Here is a 16,987-nt window from a genome sequence, read left to right as displayed (position 1 = left end):
TGACTGACTGCTTGCTTGCTTGCTTGCTTACTTGCTCGCTCCGCCTGGATCAACTTAACTTCCTAAATAAGTCACGTTGACTGCTTGCTCTAAAACCCTCCTTCTTAAAGGAGAAGCGACCTTCTTTTAACCCCGTACTGTCGCTAAATGTTAGCATTTGGTCTCTACTCTTCTGTCATCAATGGAAATGGAAGCTTTCAATGTAGCAAGCTTACTGTTATTTTAAACAGACATTGGCAATTCTGTTTCTGTGTACAGTCCAAATCTTCTCTAAATCACATCACTAAACAAATGAACGGCTCAGGAAATTGGAAAAATAAAACACTTTCCAGTCTTTAGTAACCGACTGTTTGAGGAGTGACCTTTAGCACCGGCTGTATGTGTGCTTCTCCAGAACTTCCAGTCCTGGTTTGGTTCCCCCTTTAAGCAAGCGATTGGTGTGATCTGGCCAGTAAGATGTGTTCATCTAAAATAAAAAAAGAAGAAGAATAACTAAGTTGAGTAAGTCACTAACTTTAATAAGTAACTGACTTCAGTCACTAACTATAATGACTAACCCAGATAAGCCACAAGTTGTGGCTCTTGATTTGTTGTTGTTGTTTCTTGCTTATGGTGTGCCATTGCAAGAGACCTTGATTCTTTATAGCCATCTTTTAAAAAGCCAGCCACTGGAAAGCCTATCTGTCCAAGTGAACATGGTTTGGAGAAAGACTGTGAGCATGGGAGCTTAAAAACCCCTTGAGAACTGCAATTATAACTGGATGTGGGGTATGTGTCTTCTGTATAGCTAAATGTGTGAGTACACAAAAAGTATTAATGCCACAGATGTGTGCACTGCAAATAGATACTGCTAAATCAGGTTAAAACAGGCTTTAGCACAGGTGACCTGAGAAAGTGCGCAGTATGGAAAACCATGGTGGGGAAGAGGTCAGCTAAAGAGATGTTTTATTTAGATCATATCAGTGATTTCTGCATTTTTGCAATCATAACCATTACAATTGAGCAAACTGAAACCACCATCAACAACAAAAAAGCAGAAATCGCTACAAAACCAAACAACGGATAATTTAAGTGTTTCATTTGATAGATGGACAGGGTTTTCAGGTTTGCTTGCCTTTTTGTTTGTCTTGCATGGTGGTGTTATTTCACTCAATTGAAGTGGACAGGAGACCTAAACATATGTTGGTTATTAACATCACTAAATATTTCAGTGGGGGTCAAACAATGGATCTTACGTGGTTATTTTTTGGTCTTTTTCTCTTTTGACTGAAACTGGGTGATGCCTCTTTTCAAAGATGATGCAGTGACCAAATTCTGTACAATTTGAAAGCACTGGGGAGATTCGAATAGATCAAACTGGTATGCAATGCAAGGATTTCACAGAGGCTTCTTACACAACAGCTACAGACGTGCATTGTGCTAGAAAAGAGATAACATGTTGCTACACGCTAATATTCTCATTACAAACCAAGCATTGGCAAAAACAAACAAAGAAAAAAATACTCTTTGGTCTGGATAAAAACATTCTTAGAAGGACATGCCTTTACAGTTATTTACTATACAGGACTTTGGGAATAGCACAGTATACAAAGATAAATATATCTAAAGTAGAGTGTAGTAAAGCACTGCAATACAACCTCAGTAAAACCATGCAGAAAGTGCAAAAAATCCAGTCAATGGTGTCGGTCACCCTTAAATCACCAGACTTGAAAAAGATTTAATGCTGGTCACCACAGCTTGTATTAAGGTCATTTTCAACAAACTCCCATTCAAGAATTGAACCTTAAGAGATTAGTGCTTTACTGAGACCTATACAATTTGCCGCATTGAGACTGTAAGAGGCTGGGATGGGTCTCACCCTGACCTACATGAAATATCTCTTTAGCTGGCTAGTAGCATTTGTAAATGCATTCTCTACACCTGGGTCTCCCTTACTTTCCCAGGTCAATCTGTGCTATAGCCTGTTTTAGCCAGATTCTGAACGATCTATTTGCTGTGCACACATCTGTGGAACCTATATTATTTGTGTACTCAGACAGTTATACAGAAGACACATCCCCCATATCTGGTTATAATGGTACATTTCAAGAGATTTTAAGCTCCCAGGATCATACATGTCCATGTCTTTAATCAGTATTCAATAAGATCAGAATGGCACTGGAAGAGATGCTCTAACAGAGTCAAAGGACTGGCATGAGTGCACGCCATCAGCAACACAAAATTTCAACCAAAATAACAACAGCCATTGCTTTTAACATCCCGGCATGGGATGAAAAAATAAAGGCTACTTTCTTTTCAAAATGTACTGCACGACAGGAGTAACGACCCTGACCAATTGCGATAAGTGGCCATCTTCAAGAATTAAAAGTCTGCAATGTTAGCACAGATCTATGGATACAATTAAGGCTGAGAAGAGATCATCAACAATGTTAGAATCACAATATTTTTTAATACGTGGAAAAGAATCATACCGTTATTTTCTACATTTTGTGTTCATATATGTATTTATTTGGTGAGATCCTAATATTATATCTCTAGATTAAAAAATATATATTTAAAATTCAGGTTGACTACATTCCGATAAATGTACATTAGACATCAAATACTCTTATATGTTGCAATCAACAGCAAACCCCATTGTCAGGACATGGCATTTCAAACACATAGAAACACATGCATGTCATCACTTCATCATAGCCAGTTTCCCTTATGCTGTAATCAATACCTGATAGTAACACTCAGGTAAAGGACATTTGGGATCTGTTATCAGAAGGCACATATTGTTATTACTGGTTACTGGTTACTGAGCACCTCTCTGAATCAGCTTATATCCTCTCTCTCATTGAATGCAAGAATGCACTTAAAAACAGGTTACCTATGCAAGTTTCCAATGGAAAATGTACCTTTAACATGGTATTGTATACCATAGTTTTACAGTGGTTTGCTCTGGGTCAGCAGGCCTTGTGCTTAACTACAGTGGAATATGGTTGACTAGTAGTAAACATACCTTAGAAACACAGGTCATGGTATAGCATGTAATTCCCAAGTTCTAGCTGTAAGAGGAATATTTTCAATGTATGATTTCCAGACAATGTAACAGTTTAACTGAAACTCATATTATGGGGAAGACACAGGTGTGCAATAATCATTTATTTGTGACAGATTGCATGTAAAACGAATATAATTTTATTATATTCCTAAAACATGTAATAATAAGCTGCTGTTGAGTTTCAGGAGAGAAGGCAGCCTGGTGTGTCATCTTTCTTCTTCTCCTTCTCCTTGATATTTTATGATCTTTATCATGAGCTCAGACCATAATCAGATTATGTGTTAGCATTGGCTCCTTCTCTGCCTATTGTCATAAGATGAACACAAGAATGCACTGGATTCTATTTGTTTGGATGAGTCCAGACCATATATGGATGTGAAATGGTTAAACTGAAAGCTGTTAGGAGACACAGGCTCCCATGGAGAAAGAATCCTCCATAGCAGAGAAATATGCCGAACCCTAGAATATCTTAAATAAGTGTAGTAAAGTACTGTGAAGGCATGTTGAATCCATTGGAAACCACTGTAAGACTATATTAAAACCACAGTAAGGCCCCGTTAAAAGTGCAAAAGAGCCTAGTGGAATCTATAAATCAATTTTGGGAGTAGACAACTTCGATGTCATCACTCTCACTTCTGGCCAAGAGTATAAATACTACATCATCAACACACCGCCCTATCGTTCGTTGTTTTGCATCCCAGCACCTCCCCCATCACGGCCTCTGCAGCAAGACCTTGGCTCAATCCCTGTAATGGGGGCTTGACGGTGTGGACCCGGCTCCAAGAGAATAAGCCAAAACAATTCAAATCACATTCCCACACATATCGGTGTTGTTAAACTATTGGATTGTAAATTTCCTAAGGTAAACGTGCACCTTATTTATACATTACATAGTGTTTTGATCTGTAACTAAAAATATAACAGCAAATCATTCTTTTAAAGAGAGATTATCATACAGCAACAATTCAAAAGTAATTTAACATCTGTTCAGACTGTACTTGTAATTTAGCAGTTTATTCTCCTGAGCAGTTCAGCTCTCCTGTAATCTTGCACTTTATATAACTGTTTCATTATACTGCTTACTCTTACATTGCTAGTACTCCTGTTGTTTATTTGTGATTTCCGCTTTACCCGCTTCCCTTTAGCTATTACCTATGACTTCAGCACATCTGCACTTTTGATTTGCTCTTGTATCCTGTAAGTTGCCCTGGATAAGAGCATATACCAAGAAATAAAGAATAATAATAATAATAATAATTATTATTATTATTATTATAAAATAAAATGAATAATAATAATAATAATAATAATAATAATAATAATAATAATAATAATAATAATAAACTGGCAAATGCTTGGCATCCAAAAAACCTGCAGTAACAACCCGGAAGTAGTTGAAATGGTAATACAAGTGCAGATGTTGACAATCACAAAAAAACAGCACTCTGTTTCTCTGACACCCCCAGTATTAGGCACTGGCTGTGGTGAAGGAGCTCCCATCATACACCAAGGCCATGTCCATGGCAACCACCTCCTTATCGTAGCAGCCACTCATCTCCTTGGTAACCACAGGGCACAGGTCCTGCTCACACCACCTGTAGGATAACAGAGCAGGGTGGCAAATCAAAATAAACCAGCCCCAAAAATATAAAGGACAAGCCTTGCACACTTGAGCAAGGAAATGACCCTGGGGGAGAGGTACCTTAGTGCAGCATAGACATCTGTGTTTGAGGCCCCTTCCCAGGCAGCATGGTCTACCAGCAGGGCAGCTGAAGAAGACAGACAGACAGACAGAAGGACAGTGAGATGGACAGAGATTTTGTCTCTTCTTCAGCCTCTTGTTCCCCACACGTAACTACAATGAGCCACCTGTTTGAGTGGGGATTTACAAGGTCGAAGTGAAACAAAACAAGGTGAGTGGCATGACTGGCTTGTCATTTTCGGTTGAACACAAAGCACATTACAGTAGACTGTGCATAGCAGAACGTCATCATGCCATTGACAAGCAGAACCGGGTACATTGGAGAAGTTTCAGTCTGGAGAAGTAAAATACTCAGAACAGTGGGCCTAGTTAGATTGTGAATTCATTTGTAATGTCTGCAGATACCATCTCTTTTCACGGATTAGGTCATACCCACCTCTTCCTGTTATTCGGGGGAATGTTGTACCGTGTGGTTAGGAACATAAGAACATAAGAAAGTTTACAAACGAGAGGATGTCATTTGACCCATCATGCTCGTTTGGTGTCCATTAATAACTAAGTGATCCAAGGATCCTATACAGTCTATTTTTAAATGTTCCCAAATTTTCAGCATCTACCACATTGCTGGGGAGTTTGTTCCAGATTGTGACTACTCTCTGTGTAAAGAAGCGTCTCCTGTTTTCCGTTTTGAATGCCTTGAAGCCCAATTTCCATTTGTGTCCCCAGGTGTATGTGTCCCTGCTGATCTGGAAAAGCTCTTCTGGTTTGATGTGGTCGATGCCCTTCATGATTTTGAAGACTTGGATCAAGTCCCCACATAGTCTCCTCTGTTCCAGGGTGAAAAGGTTCAGTTCCCTCAGTCTCTCCCAGTAGGACATTCCCTTCAGACCTGGAATAAGTCTGGTTGCTCTCCTCTGAACTGCCTCTAGAGCAGCAATATCCTTCTTGAAGTGTGGAGCCCAGATCTGTACACAGTATCCAGATGAGTTCTAACTAGTGTAGCGTTATGTTGGGTGTATTTTGATAAGAGCATTTTAGCTCTGAGCTGAAGCACTGAGCTAAAGAAGACCTCTCCCCCCCAAAGTTATCAGATTTCCTTAACTCATCAGCTTGGAACTGGTTTACATCAAAGTGACAGTTTTGGGGAGGATGGCACCGAGAATAGGCCAAATAGTTTGGAATCCTGCTATGAGATGTCTGGAGAAAGGGGCCTGTAGGTAATAAAAAAACTCACTAACCTGCGTAGTTATTTAATGTCTGACTAACAATATTAATGAGAGACTCACCTTAGTCTTACTAACCGGTATTGTAGTCAATGTGTTTATAACCTTTTTTGTTTAACGATTTGTGTGTTATCATATGCGATCCCATGGTCTTTGATTTGGTCACGGAAGTGATTTGTCTTTGATTTGTTGATCTAGAGTTGAATTTTAATTAGTCTTTCCCTTTTGTATAATTAGTGTAGTGCTACATTTAGTCTTTGTTTTTGAATAAATTTGACAATTTATATCTTTGGAATTGGTGTCTGCGTCCAATTATTACAGAAATTTAGTTCTACAAGATTCCAGGATTCGTGATAAGGTGATACTATAAATTCACTTCTTTAATTGAAATTTATACGTGTACCTTACGCTACACTAGTGCATTGTACAGTCTGAACATTACTGCCCTTGTTCTCAATTCTACACTTTTGACAATATACCCTAGCATTGTGTTTGCCTTTTTTATTGCTTCCCCACACTGTTTGGATGGAGAAAGTGAGGAGTCCACATAGACTCCTAGGTCTTTCTCATGCGATACTTCATCTAGTTCTATTTCTCCCATAGTGTAATTATAGTGGACATTTTTGTTACCTGCATGCATTACCTTGCACGTGTCCACATTGAATTTCATCTGCCAGGTGTCGGCCCACAACTGAATGTTATCTAAGTCCCTTTGAATAGCCTGTGCTGCTGAGATTGTATCTGCTGAGTCACCTATTTTAGTATCATCGGCAAATTTGACAAGTTTACTAACTATCCCAGAGTCCAGATCATTAATATAGATTAGAAAAAGCAAAGGCCCTAGTACTGATCCCTGTGGAACTCCACTAAGAACCTCACTCCAGTTAGAAGCAACTCCTCTATTCAACACCCTCTGCTTCCTATACATCAACCAGTTCATAACCCATCTACTTACATTACCCTGAATGCCTACAGCTTCCAATTTGAGGATCAGTCTGTGGTGTGGAACCTTATCAAAAGCTTTCTGAAAATCTAAGTATATCATATCATATGCTTTCACATCATCTACAGCTGCAGTTGCATGTTCAAAAAATTCTAATAAATTAGTAAGACATGATCAGCCTCATCTAAACCCATGATGACTATCTCCAAGAATATGGTTTTCATTAAGATGCTCCACTATTTTCTGTCTAATCATTTTTTCCAACATTTTACAGGTGATGCAGGTGAGACTGATTGGTCTGTAATTTCCTGGCTCAGTTTTGTCCCCTTTCTTGTGGATTGGTATGACATTTGCTGTCTTCCAGTCAGTTGGCACATCCCCTGTTCTAAATGTCATTTGGAAAATTTGACTTAGCGGCCTATAAATCATTTCCCTCATTTCTTTAAGTACTGTTGGAAATATACCATCTGGCCCAGGTGATTTGTTTGTTTTTAATTCTGCTAGTCCCATTAGTACCTCCTCCTCATTTATCCTGATCTCTCTTAGGATTTGCCTGGACTGATTGTTAACCTGTGGCATGTTATCTGTCTTTTCTTTTGTAAAAACCACTGTGAAATACTCATTTAGAACATTTGCTACCTCTTGTTCGTTTTCCAAGGTACTTCCATTTTTGCCCTTTATCTGTTTCACTTCCTCCCTTATTGTCCTCTTGCTATTGTAGTATTGAAAAAAGCTCTTTGCAATAGTTTTAGGTTTTAGGTTGCCATCAGTTCTAAGATAGCATTTTTGCCATCATCTTTGGCCATGTAGCAAAACCACATTTGGACAAAGAGTAGCTTTGACAGTACAGATTGCAATACCGTGGCACAGCTCTGGGTTCTGAATACCTATGCAGCAAAAAGAGTAACTGTGAACCTGACTGTGACCCTTGAGAAATCATGTCACATGCTTTATTTCAGCATGAAAGAAACGGTAGCATATTTCATAGGACCCATGCAACTGACTGTGACGAAATGGGAGCCACTAGTGATGCAAACTGCAGCAGAGAATCCAGTATCACCTCCTGATATCTCCCGTGTCACTTCCTTGAGTGCTAATCTTACTAATATGTTCTATCTTTTAATCTCATTTCTATTATTTGAATTCCAAATGCACCACCAGTGCATCTATTCAAAGAAGTGGTGTCAAAATCACACTAATGGGCCTACCTCAATGACTAGCTGGATGACTTGAACATTTTTCTCCAGACAGTTCAATGTTTTGTGGGTGCAACATCTTTAGTTATGAGCTGCAATGTAAAATATAATGTAAAAAGCAATGTCAAAGTCTTAAATAAGCCCTTAAATTAAAGGGAAAATAATGAAATGAATTGAGTAATTTAGAGTGTAGAGAAATTTGCATTCATCCCCCCGCCAAACCTACCCAGGTATACTAGATACTTGCCCATGTAGATTCGTGCCAGGCTGTATGCCAGGTCCCGGGCTGCCAGCTCTATGAAAGCAGGAGGTTTCTGTAGAAACACCCCCAGCCTGGAGAGGGAACGGTCTACTGCCACCACCGATGGACTCAACCCATGCTTCTCAGAGGCTGAAGCCAGCTTGTTCTGGAAAGCACACCACAAAACACAGAACTCAGACCCACAAAAAAAAAGACACACTCTTCTGTAAGCTGACTGGATCTGTAGACACAGCATTTTTAGGAGACCAGACAAGATTTCAAAGTTGTCCTCAAAGGGGAAGTGGTTAAGGCACCAATGAAGCATCACACTTTTACTGAATGTAGGTGCTTTATTACCCTGTACATTAGGTGTTTATACATCATTTATCACTAAAGAACAATAGTGGAAAAGTGATCTACACAGGAAAACAAATTGAAACTCTGACAAAAGCATCCCTCTTTGGAAATCTGCCTAAGAAACAGATCCAGGTCTGAACACATTGTCTTACTGTTCCTGTCTAGAATGGTGTTTTGTATTTTGTCAGGGTTTAACATTTAGATTATCTGGAGTATAGGCTATATTATTCATAGCCCTGGTGGAGCAGCTAAAATCCCACCAGGCAACTGTTGACCATGTATTAACAGCAGTACGGGCTCCATGTTTAATCTCACTGACTGCTGCAACCCTATGGTCAGATGATCAGCGGAATACCGTGCTGGTCTTTACATAAGTCTTCCTGATTTTCAGTTCCGTTCAAGTGACCCAGAGGTATTTTAAAGGTTAAACTCATAGCTTGTGATCACTGTTTCAGTTGTTGGTGCCCCGACCATAAAGTTAACCTCATTGCTTTTCATAATACTGAGGAAATAGAAGAATTGCATACTGGAAAAGGATGTGTGCACATTGGAGAGAGCTGCTCCTCAAACACTATCTGAGCGATCACTCCTTTTTTGGTTTAAATCGAGGTGACAAGTCATGTGAGGGCTGACTTGGCTATCAAGCTCCTGGTTTATTTAATCAGCTAAAAGCACTATAAATTCAGCAATGCAACGTGGTCTTCTGAATTATCCTGTGCAGCAGAAATAATAATAACACAAAAAGATTTGTATTAGTAAGTACTAATGCTTGTCATTTACTTTTTTGGTGGATGGCAGTTACCCATTACAGTCCCAATATGACGATATGGCAGTATATATATATACTGAATATAAAAAGTGTTGTGACACCTCAACAGTTACAGAGCAGGGCGGCTTATTCTTGTGGGTTAAAGATTGTGATGCATTGGTGGTAAAATACTGGCCAGTCGTATTACAGGCAGAGTTTAGCTGTTCTCTCTCCTCCTGCACACTCACCCTGGCTTCAGTGAAGAAGGCCTCCAGAGCTTGGCCTCGGCTTTTGGCCACACAGCGTAGGACGTCCAGAGACAGGATGTTCGTGGTGCCCTCCCAGATACTCAGGACCTGGGTGGGGAGGGGGTGAGAGGTAGATAGAGGGAGAGAAGGGAAACAAGATTAGAGGCACAGAGAAAATACATCCATACAAATAATAAAACCTCAGTATTTAAAGGATGTCTGATGAGACCCAAAATAAGATCAATAAACGCAATATTCCAAATCCATTCTACAGATAAGGAGAATTAATGGATCCCCCCCCTAATCTAGTAAACACACTCCACTACAACCAGGAAAGGTTTTGAGAATCACACATAGGAATAAACAAAATACCGTAATTCCAAACAGAAACAGAAATAGTTTTGAAAGAAGAAACCTCAAAAACAGAAATTCCCCTTCTTGAGGACTACAACTAGGAGACTACATTCCACACTCCTATCAGACCTCTTCAAATGCCACTTCTTAAGACACATGGTTGTATTTTGTGTGTGTGGGAAGGTGCGTGTCCTCTGGCTCCCCCTACCTGTGCATCTCTCAGCAGTCCCGGCAATCCTGTGTCCTCCATGTAGCCTTGTCCCCCAAAACACTCCAGACCTTCAGAGACCACTGCTATCGCCTGTGGACGGGGGGTTCAGGGGTGCCACAGGGAGAGGGGGTAGATAGAGAGCAGCAAAGAGATTTAACAAGCATTTTATTCATTAAAAAAATAAAGAGACAAGATGTTTTCTCATTCACTCTATCTCACATTCGCAGACTCTCACTCTGTACCTGTTTTCCAGTGTAGAGTTTGGCGAGAGGGGTCAACAGGCGCAACAGGTGCAGCTCGTGCTCTGAGGCTAAACCCCCCTCCTCTCTTCCCAGCAGCCCGCACACTGACATCAACAGCAGGAAGGCTCCCCGCACTTCCACCTGGACACACAGATGAACTTATGTTGTAAGTTTTGCACTTATGTTGAAGGCGCCCTGGATAAGGTCGACTGCCAAGAAATAAAAATAATAAAAAATAATAACTAATGATGAAATGAATCAAAGAATAGATTCTGTAAGGTTCTGTTCTCAGGGTTCAGCTAGAATAACAAAAAGCATTAAAAAATAACATCACTGGGAGTCGATTGCTGGGGACATTGGTATAGAACTGCAAATCAAACCCTTATCACATGATACGTCACTACCATCATGAAAGGACATTGCTTCAGGAGAGCATGCTCCACCTCCAGCTTACCTCCATCCTAGCCATGGTCTGCAGGTGGAGTGGGTGGTCCTTCAGGAACTTCCCAAATACAAAGCGCTTTGTGGCGTACTCTCGGCCCAGGGCCAGGATCCTGCAGGGAGGGGCTGGTTACAACAGTGCGAGGTCCTAAATGTTTCACATAAACAGCCGTACCACGCAGGTACTGCTCCCATCTTGCTTTGGCACCCACAATGCACAACATTATGGTCTGTGCAGTCCAGTCACTAAGGTGAAGATGTCAGTAATAATGCACAAAGGTAGGGATCCACCATATGACCCCATGTCTTACCTCCTCATACAGGCCACAGCAGAGACAGTGTTGTGGATGCGGGTTATGGTCAACATGTTGGCGATGGAGGCCACACCCCTGCCCTCCTCAGAGATCTACGCAAAGGAATGGCAAAGGACAACGATTACAGAACATACTACTGCTGCTCTCCCTTCCCATTTACAGGTAGAAAAACCCTGCTGAATGCCAAATGGTAAACTGCAAAGCAGAGAGAGATGGGTGAGAGGTAAGTTAACGGGACCAGAAGGATCACTCAAGAAAAATGCTTTATTCAAAGGCAGACGTTTTGTGACAGTATGGTTGGCCCATCTAAAAAAATTAACGGAGGGAGAAAAATGACAAAATCAGTTCACCAAGGGATAAAGCAGGAACCAGAATTACAAACCTCACTCCAGTCCTGATTGCTACCTGATGTATTTTTGGGGTTCTTTAAGATAACTCTATCAGCCATTCATTACATTGTTACTATAGGTGTCTTTGATCAGAAGGAAGTGGAAGAATAATTGCAATGTTAATTGATTAATCTGTCTGTTACAGGCATTTTTTGGGGGGTAACGCATGGCCGCTGCCTGCGGCACTCACCCTATGAGCAATGAGTCCGTCCAGTAGCAGCTCTGCAGTGGGCACCTGCCTGGTCCCCAACTTGTCCTTCAGCCTCTGCACCTGGATGTTGTTGAGTTCCCCCTGCTCATCTCTCACCTCCGCGTAGAATAGAGACAGACCCTTACTGCCCTGAAAGGACGACACAGCAGAATTGGGCTCAGAAGCAAGCTCAGTGCCATTTAAGTGCACTTCAAAGCAAAAAATTAATAAAAATGGACCAATTGTGCATTTGGTATTTCCATATCCTAAAATAAAAGCGTTTGTAGTTATATTTGTTGTAGATTGCTTCCAAAATATTTCAGATGCCTCCAAGATACAGGCATTAGTGTGCAAAGCCTGTGTGACTTTTATTCATCACGAGCAGACCTGTGCACCACACTTCTATCAACTGCCATGCGTTCAGCTCATTTTCTCAACCCTTGAAGTAAGAAGGCTTCAGTCTGACAAATACTGGCAGATCATGGCCACTTAACCTGAGCCACTCAGCTAAATAAATGATAATGACAATTTGTGCTAACCAATTCATTTATATTTGTTGTGTAGGCGAATTTAAATGCATTTTATAAAATATGTTCCATTTGTATTTAGTTTTGGTAGTGAATGCCTCACATTTACATGTGCTTGAACATGAACCCAAATTTAACATATATATGTTGTGTTTTTCCACTGACGTGCATTTTGAGCCCACATCTGCACCACACAGAGCAAGTCAAGTCATTCAGTATGGCAGGGATAGTGTAAGTGGTAGGAACAGATGATGACAATGGTAGAAAGTGCTCAAGAGAAAAAATGCACCTCAGTGGTTCTCCCGTGGGCATCCACCACTCTCCCCAGCGTTAGGGTCATGTCAGAGTCGGTGGCTGAGGTGAACCATTTGAAGCCGTGCAGTCTGTAAGTCCCGTCAGGTTGGGGCCGGGCAACTGTCTCTGTCCCACTGGCTAGAGAGAGGAGACACCGCTCATCAGCCACAGGAGCAAACAATCCTCAACCAGGGCTGGAACCTAATTAACAGAAGCCCAGCTTTATTTTTTTCTCATTTGCCTTATTACTGTTATTTTCAGCCCCATACAGAAGTAGGGGGAAGATAGTGTGAGCTGATGTAATGGACCCACCCACGTCGGAGCCCCCCTTCCTCTCCGTCATCCACTGGCCGGAAGTCCAGAACTGCTGGGGGTCACGGGAGGTCAGACGGTGGAAGGCCTGTTCCAGGGGCCCAGACATCCCCAGCGACTGGAAGGACAAAAGGGGTGGCACATGCTTATATTAAAGACAATCAAAGAATGCAGTTTTACCAAACATCCCTTCTTGTATTTTTCATTGCACGTCTCTGCTGAACACACTTAGAAACCAAATAAATATCATGTCTTGGTAACCTCCATGAGATACAGAGGAATTTCATGATATCTAAGGAGTAACTATCAAATCCAATTACCCAATTCATGACAACGTAAATGTAAAATGGTGGCACAGGTAAATTGTAGTGTTGAATCTGTGGAAAATAATGACATGTGTATGTAACATTAGTGCAGTGAAAGCGCTCACTCACCTGAATGACTTTGGCAGCACCATCAGTCATAGCCAGTGGACAGGTGTAGAGCCCAGCCGAGGGGGAGTACAGGTACAGTTTAGACATCTGGTACACCCGGCTACAGAAAACCACATCACAGGATATTAGTTTTGTTAGGATCATAGTTTAATGCTGATGTTACAGATACACAACCACCCTACCTCCAGTCTCCATATTTCCGCTCGTAGCCGGCGGCCACCATCCCCTCCTGGGCGGAGATCTCCTTCATGCGAGCCCAGGCAGGACAGGTGACGATGCGGTCAATGCGCCGGCCCCAAGGATCATAATGCAGGAGATGCGGGGGTCTCTCTTCGCACTGCCACCCCAGAGTATCCACCTCACTGCACAACCGCTCCCCAAAGCGCTCCAGGTCTGCCCAAACTTCCTTCAACACACACATAAGAAAAGCTACATTCATACTTCTGTACATTTGTTGGATTTGGAAGATGCAGGCCTTTGAATATTTTGATATGCCTTTAAAATTAAATAAAAAAAATTCAAGAGGATGAAACTGACCAGTGTTGAAATCCTGTACAATCCTGTTTAATTCTATCAGTGCTCTCTTCAGGTTGTTTATAGTAACACCTAGTGGTCTAAAATGGGAGCAACAACCACCCCCTTGGACATAACAATTCTTGTTCTGGGTTATATTATAACTTGCCATTTGCTGGGAAGGGGCAATAGGCCAAGAAATGTGAAGAGTCAATGATTTACAATATGTATGGGTGTCTGCTATCTGCTATTCTGTTGTCCGTCAAAGTGCCTGTTTGTCAAGCCAAATATTTCTTTGTATCCTTTTGTATTATGCAAGTATAAAACACAACTTACAACCATGAATTCAAGAAGCACCGGCTACACTAAAGTACTCATATAAGACTCCTATCCAAATTTAACAATTCAGAGAGAAATCCTGCATGCACCTCACCTCAGCCACACCCAATTATGAGGTTGCACCCCTTACTTTCATTCAAGATACATTCATTATATGATATATTCAAAATTAAAGTGGTGCCATTCCATCATAAATTGCCATAACATACATGAAATATGAAATACCCAACAGAATGACTTATCTTGACTAAAACCACGCTTATTAAATATGCCAAACATGTGGTGAACCATCTGGCCCACCATTAACTTATTCTATCTTCTTGATCTTGTGGCTTCTGCAGTAGAATGCCATTAAACAGTAGCCCACTTTTTGCACTATCAAATTCTTAGGTAACAAGCACAGCTTTGGACTGAGCTGTATACATGCTTCAGACAGTGACATCCTTGAAGCTTAGTAATAAGGTGAATAAAAGCGAGTCCTGAAATATTGCAGATTATATAAAGACGTAGGTGCTCTGATCCCCAATGCTGGCTTTGATGCAAAACCTGATTCTTGGTCCATGTGGCCCCCAGACCCCATTCCAGCTTCGTACCGCTCCCCCCCCCTGTATTTTGGTCATACATTTCCCTAGGGTTCCTACAGGAAACAGCATAGTTAGATTGCACTATTCATGTAGGATTTCTGCAGGATTCAATTACTACATCTACGTGAACCCAGTAGAATACCGGCATGTCTTGTAGGACAGGTACACAAGAACATTTTTCATAAATATTAATCAACTTATTCATGTCTGTTGTATGGAATCTGAATTGGGAAATAAGTCACATTTTGGTATTTGTATTTCGTTTTGGTGAGGAATACATCACATTAGCACTTACATGTGTAAATTCACAAATTCAGCAACACCAAGTCATTTCCATATGCATTTCAATATATTCTTCTTTTATTTTTATTTTGTTAAATGCTTTATTATTATTCTGTATGTAAAACGCTTTGAACTGCACTGACTATATAATGCTATACAAACAAAGATGTATTACTATTATAATTATTACTATTGCACCCCAAATGTGACACACACGTTAATTCAATTTGAAGGAAAGGACCGACCTGTGAGGGGAGGTGTCTCTTGAGGTAATTCTGCAGCAGAGCATCCTCCAGAAAAGGGTTTTTCAGCATAGGTCTCTCCTGGAAGAAGGTACCAATAGAAGACCGGGAGAAGACAGGCTCCTCTTTTGCCGCACTGCTTTCCTCCTCCACCTCCGCTCTACCATGCCGGGCTGGGCGAACAGAAATCCCACAGCTCAGCCAGCGGTTCCACCTGGGGGAAACCACGCCGTGGACCCCCGTGACCCGCCGGGTCAGCCCCAGCACTCGCGTTGCCATTGAGTAGCACCCCAAGAGCTGCGCACTGAAATAGAATGAAATCATCAATAATTGGTGTTACATATATTTCCTAATACCGACAAAAGCTTGTTGACTTTTGATAGTGACTGTAACTTGTCTGTAGCTAATTCATGAACTCAATGTAGGTTGCTAGTTGTCGGATTACCTATTTACTTGCGGTTTCACAAACCTTGATTAGCACCAGTCTTGTATGAAAGCAGCCCTTAGAATTCTACAGTTAGCAAGGCTCTGAAAATATGCTTTAAAAGTAACTCATACTTTATTTTGTAAAGGTGTATGTGGCAGAACTACATGCCGATATATTTTTCTGTCCAAGAACCCATTAGTCCTGTGACAGAAGTAAGGCAAAATTCACGCTCATTCGCACACCATAAGTAAATAGTAGCCAAGTCCAAATAAATGAATACATTATGCAGTGAACAACACTGTAAACGTTAATTATAATTTCAGTTACATCCTTGACATTTATTTTCCGAAAACACTTTAGATTTACAGCAATGCCATTTATTTTAAATGTTTTTATTTTGGTTTTGGATTTGTATGTTTCCAAGTGTTTCGTCAAAGTTAACGTCAGCAGCAAAAAGAACAAAAGTCAACATACCAGGGTATACTGTGACAACTCGAAACAAAATCACAATACTGTTCTCAAGATGAAGAATATTTTTTTTGTAAACACTGAAACAATGATCGTGTTCTTCCAGCCCACAGTTCCGCAGTTCTGCGCAAATCTGCACAATTTCCCTGATCCGATTGGTGGAGTTGCGCAGACCCGCACAGACGCTACCAAGAAATAAACGCATGTGACGGCACTTTGTCGCCATCCCATGTATGGGAAGACCCATTGAGTTAATTCATGGGTTTCACTCCTGTTAAACACATGTCCTAAATCTCGAACGTTTTTTATTTTCCTAATTTAGAGCCAATATTTTCTTGTTGTTGCTGAATGCTGATTCATCTTAGAAAAAAAAGGGGTTGAACAGAGGGTGTGTATATGGGTTTGTTACATAATTTATTATTGATATTGTCAGTCAAAATATAGGCTATATTATTTTTGCGACACATTGAGGTGCTTATATATGTTGAGTAGTGGTGTCTCTAATGAAATCTAGTTCCATCATGTACAAAAAATCTATCATTTTAAAATGAGAAAGCTTGGAATATGAAATACGTCAAGATTTATCGACTTTGGGAACACCAAAGCTCTTTTTAATCCCATAATGCACCACTTTAGGCATAGTTGGGGAAAAAAGCCGAACAAGTGCGAAAAATAACTACATCCGGGTCAGAGTTAAAAGAAAAATCTACACCCGGG

The 16,987-nt window shown here is 40.8% G+C and overlaps 1 protein-coding gene across 1 annotated transcript; it reads right to left on the bottom strand.

Moving 5' to 3' along the window:
- Positions 1 to 41: 41 nt before the first annotated feature.
- On the bottom strand, positions 42 to 16,531 carry LOC136712719 (acyl-CoA dehydrogenase family member 11). Its single transcript, XM_066689449.1, has 16 exons — positions 16,277 to 16,531; positions 15,379 to 15,679; positions 13,598 to 13,821; positions 13,416 to 13,515; positions 12,982 to 13,099; positions 12,665 to 12,807; positions 11,849 to 11,998; positions 11,267 to 11,361; positions 10,969 to 11,068; positions 10,515 to 10,655; positions 10,270 to 10,362; positions 9,708 to 9,815; positions 8,361 to 8,520; positions 4,752 to 4,818; positions 4,581 to 4,644; positions 42 to 466 (listed from the first exon to the last, which is right to left on the bottom strand). Exons 2-16 carry the CDS (start codon positions 15,652 to 15,654, stop codon positions 365 to 367), a joined length of 1,941 nt encoding a protein of 646 aa, XP_066545546.1. The 5' UTR covers positions 15,655 to 15,679; positions 16,277 to 16,531; the 3' UTR covers positions 42 to 364.
- Between the last annotated feature and the right edge of the window lie 456 nt (positions 16,532 to 16,987).

Source organism: Amia ocellicauda, chromosome 17 (genome assembly GCF_036373705.1).
Source record: "Amia ocellicauda isolate fAmiCal2 chromosome 17, fAmiCal2.hap1, whole genome shotgun sequence".
Taxonomy (NCBI): domain Eukaryota; kingdom Metazoa; phylum Chordata; class Actinopteri; order Amiiformes; family Amiidae; genus Amia; species Amia ocellicauda.
The sequence above is the reverse complement of the archived record's forward strand: the minus strand, read 5'-3'. Positions and strand labels throughout refer to the sequence as shown.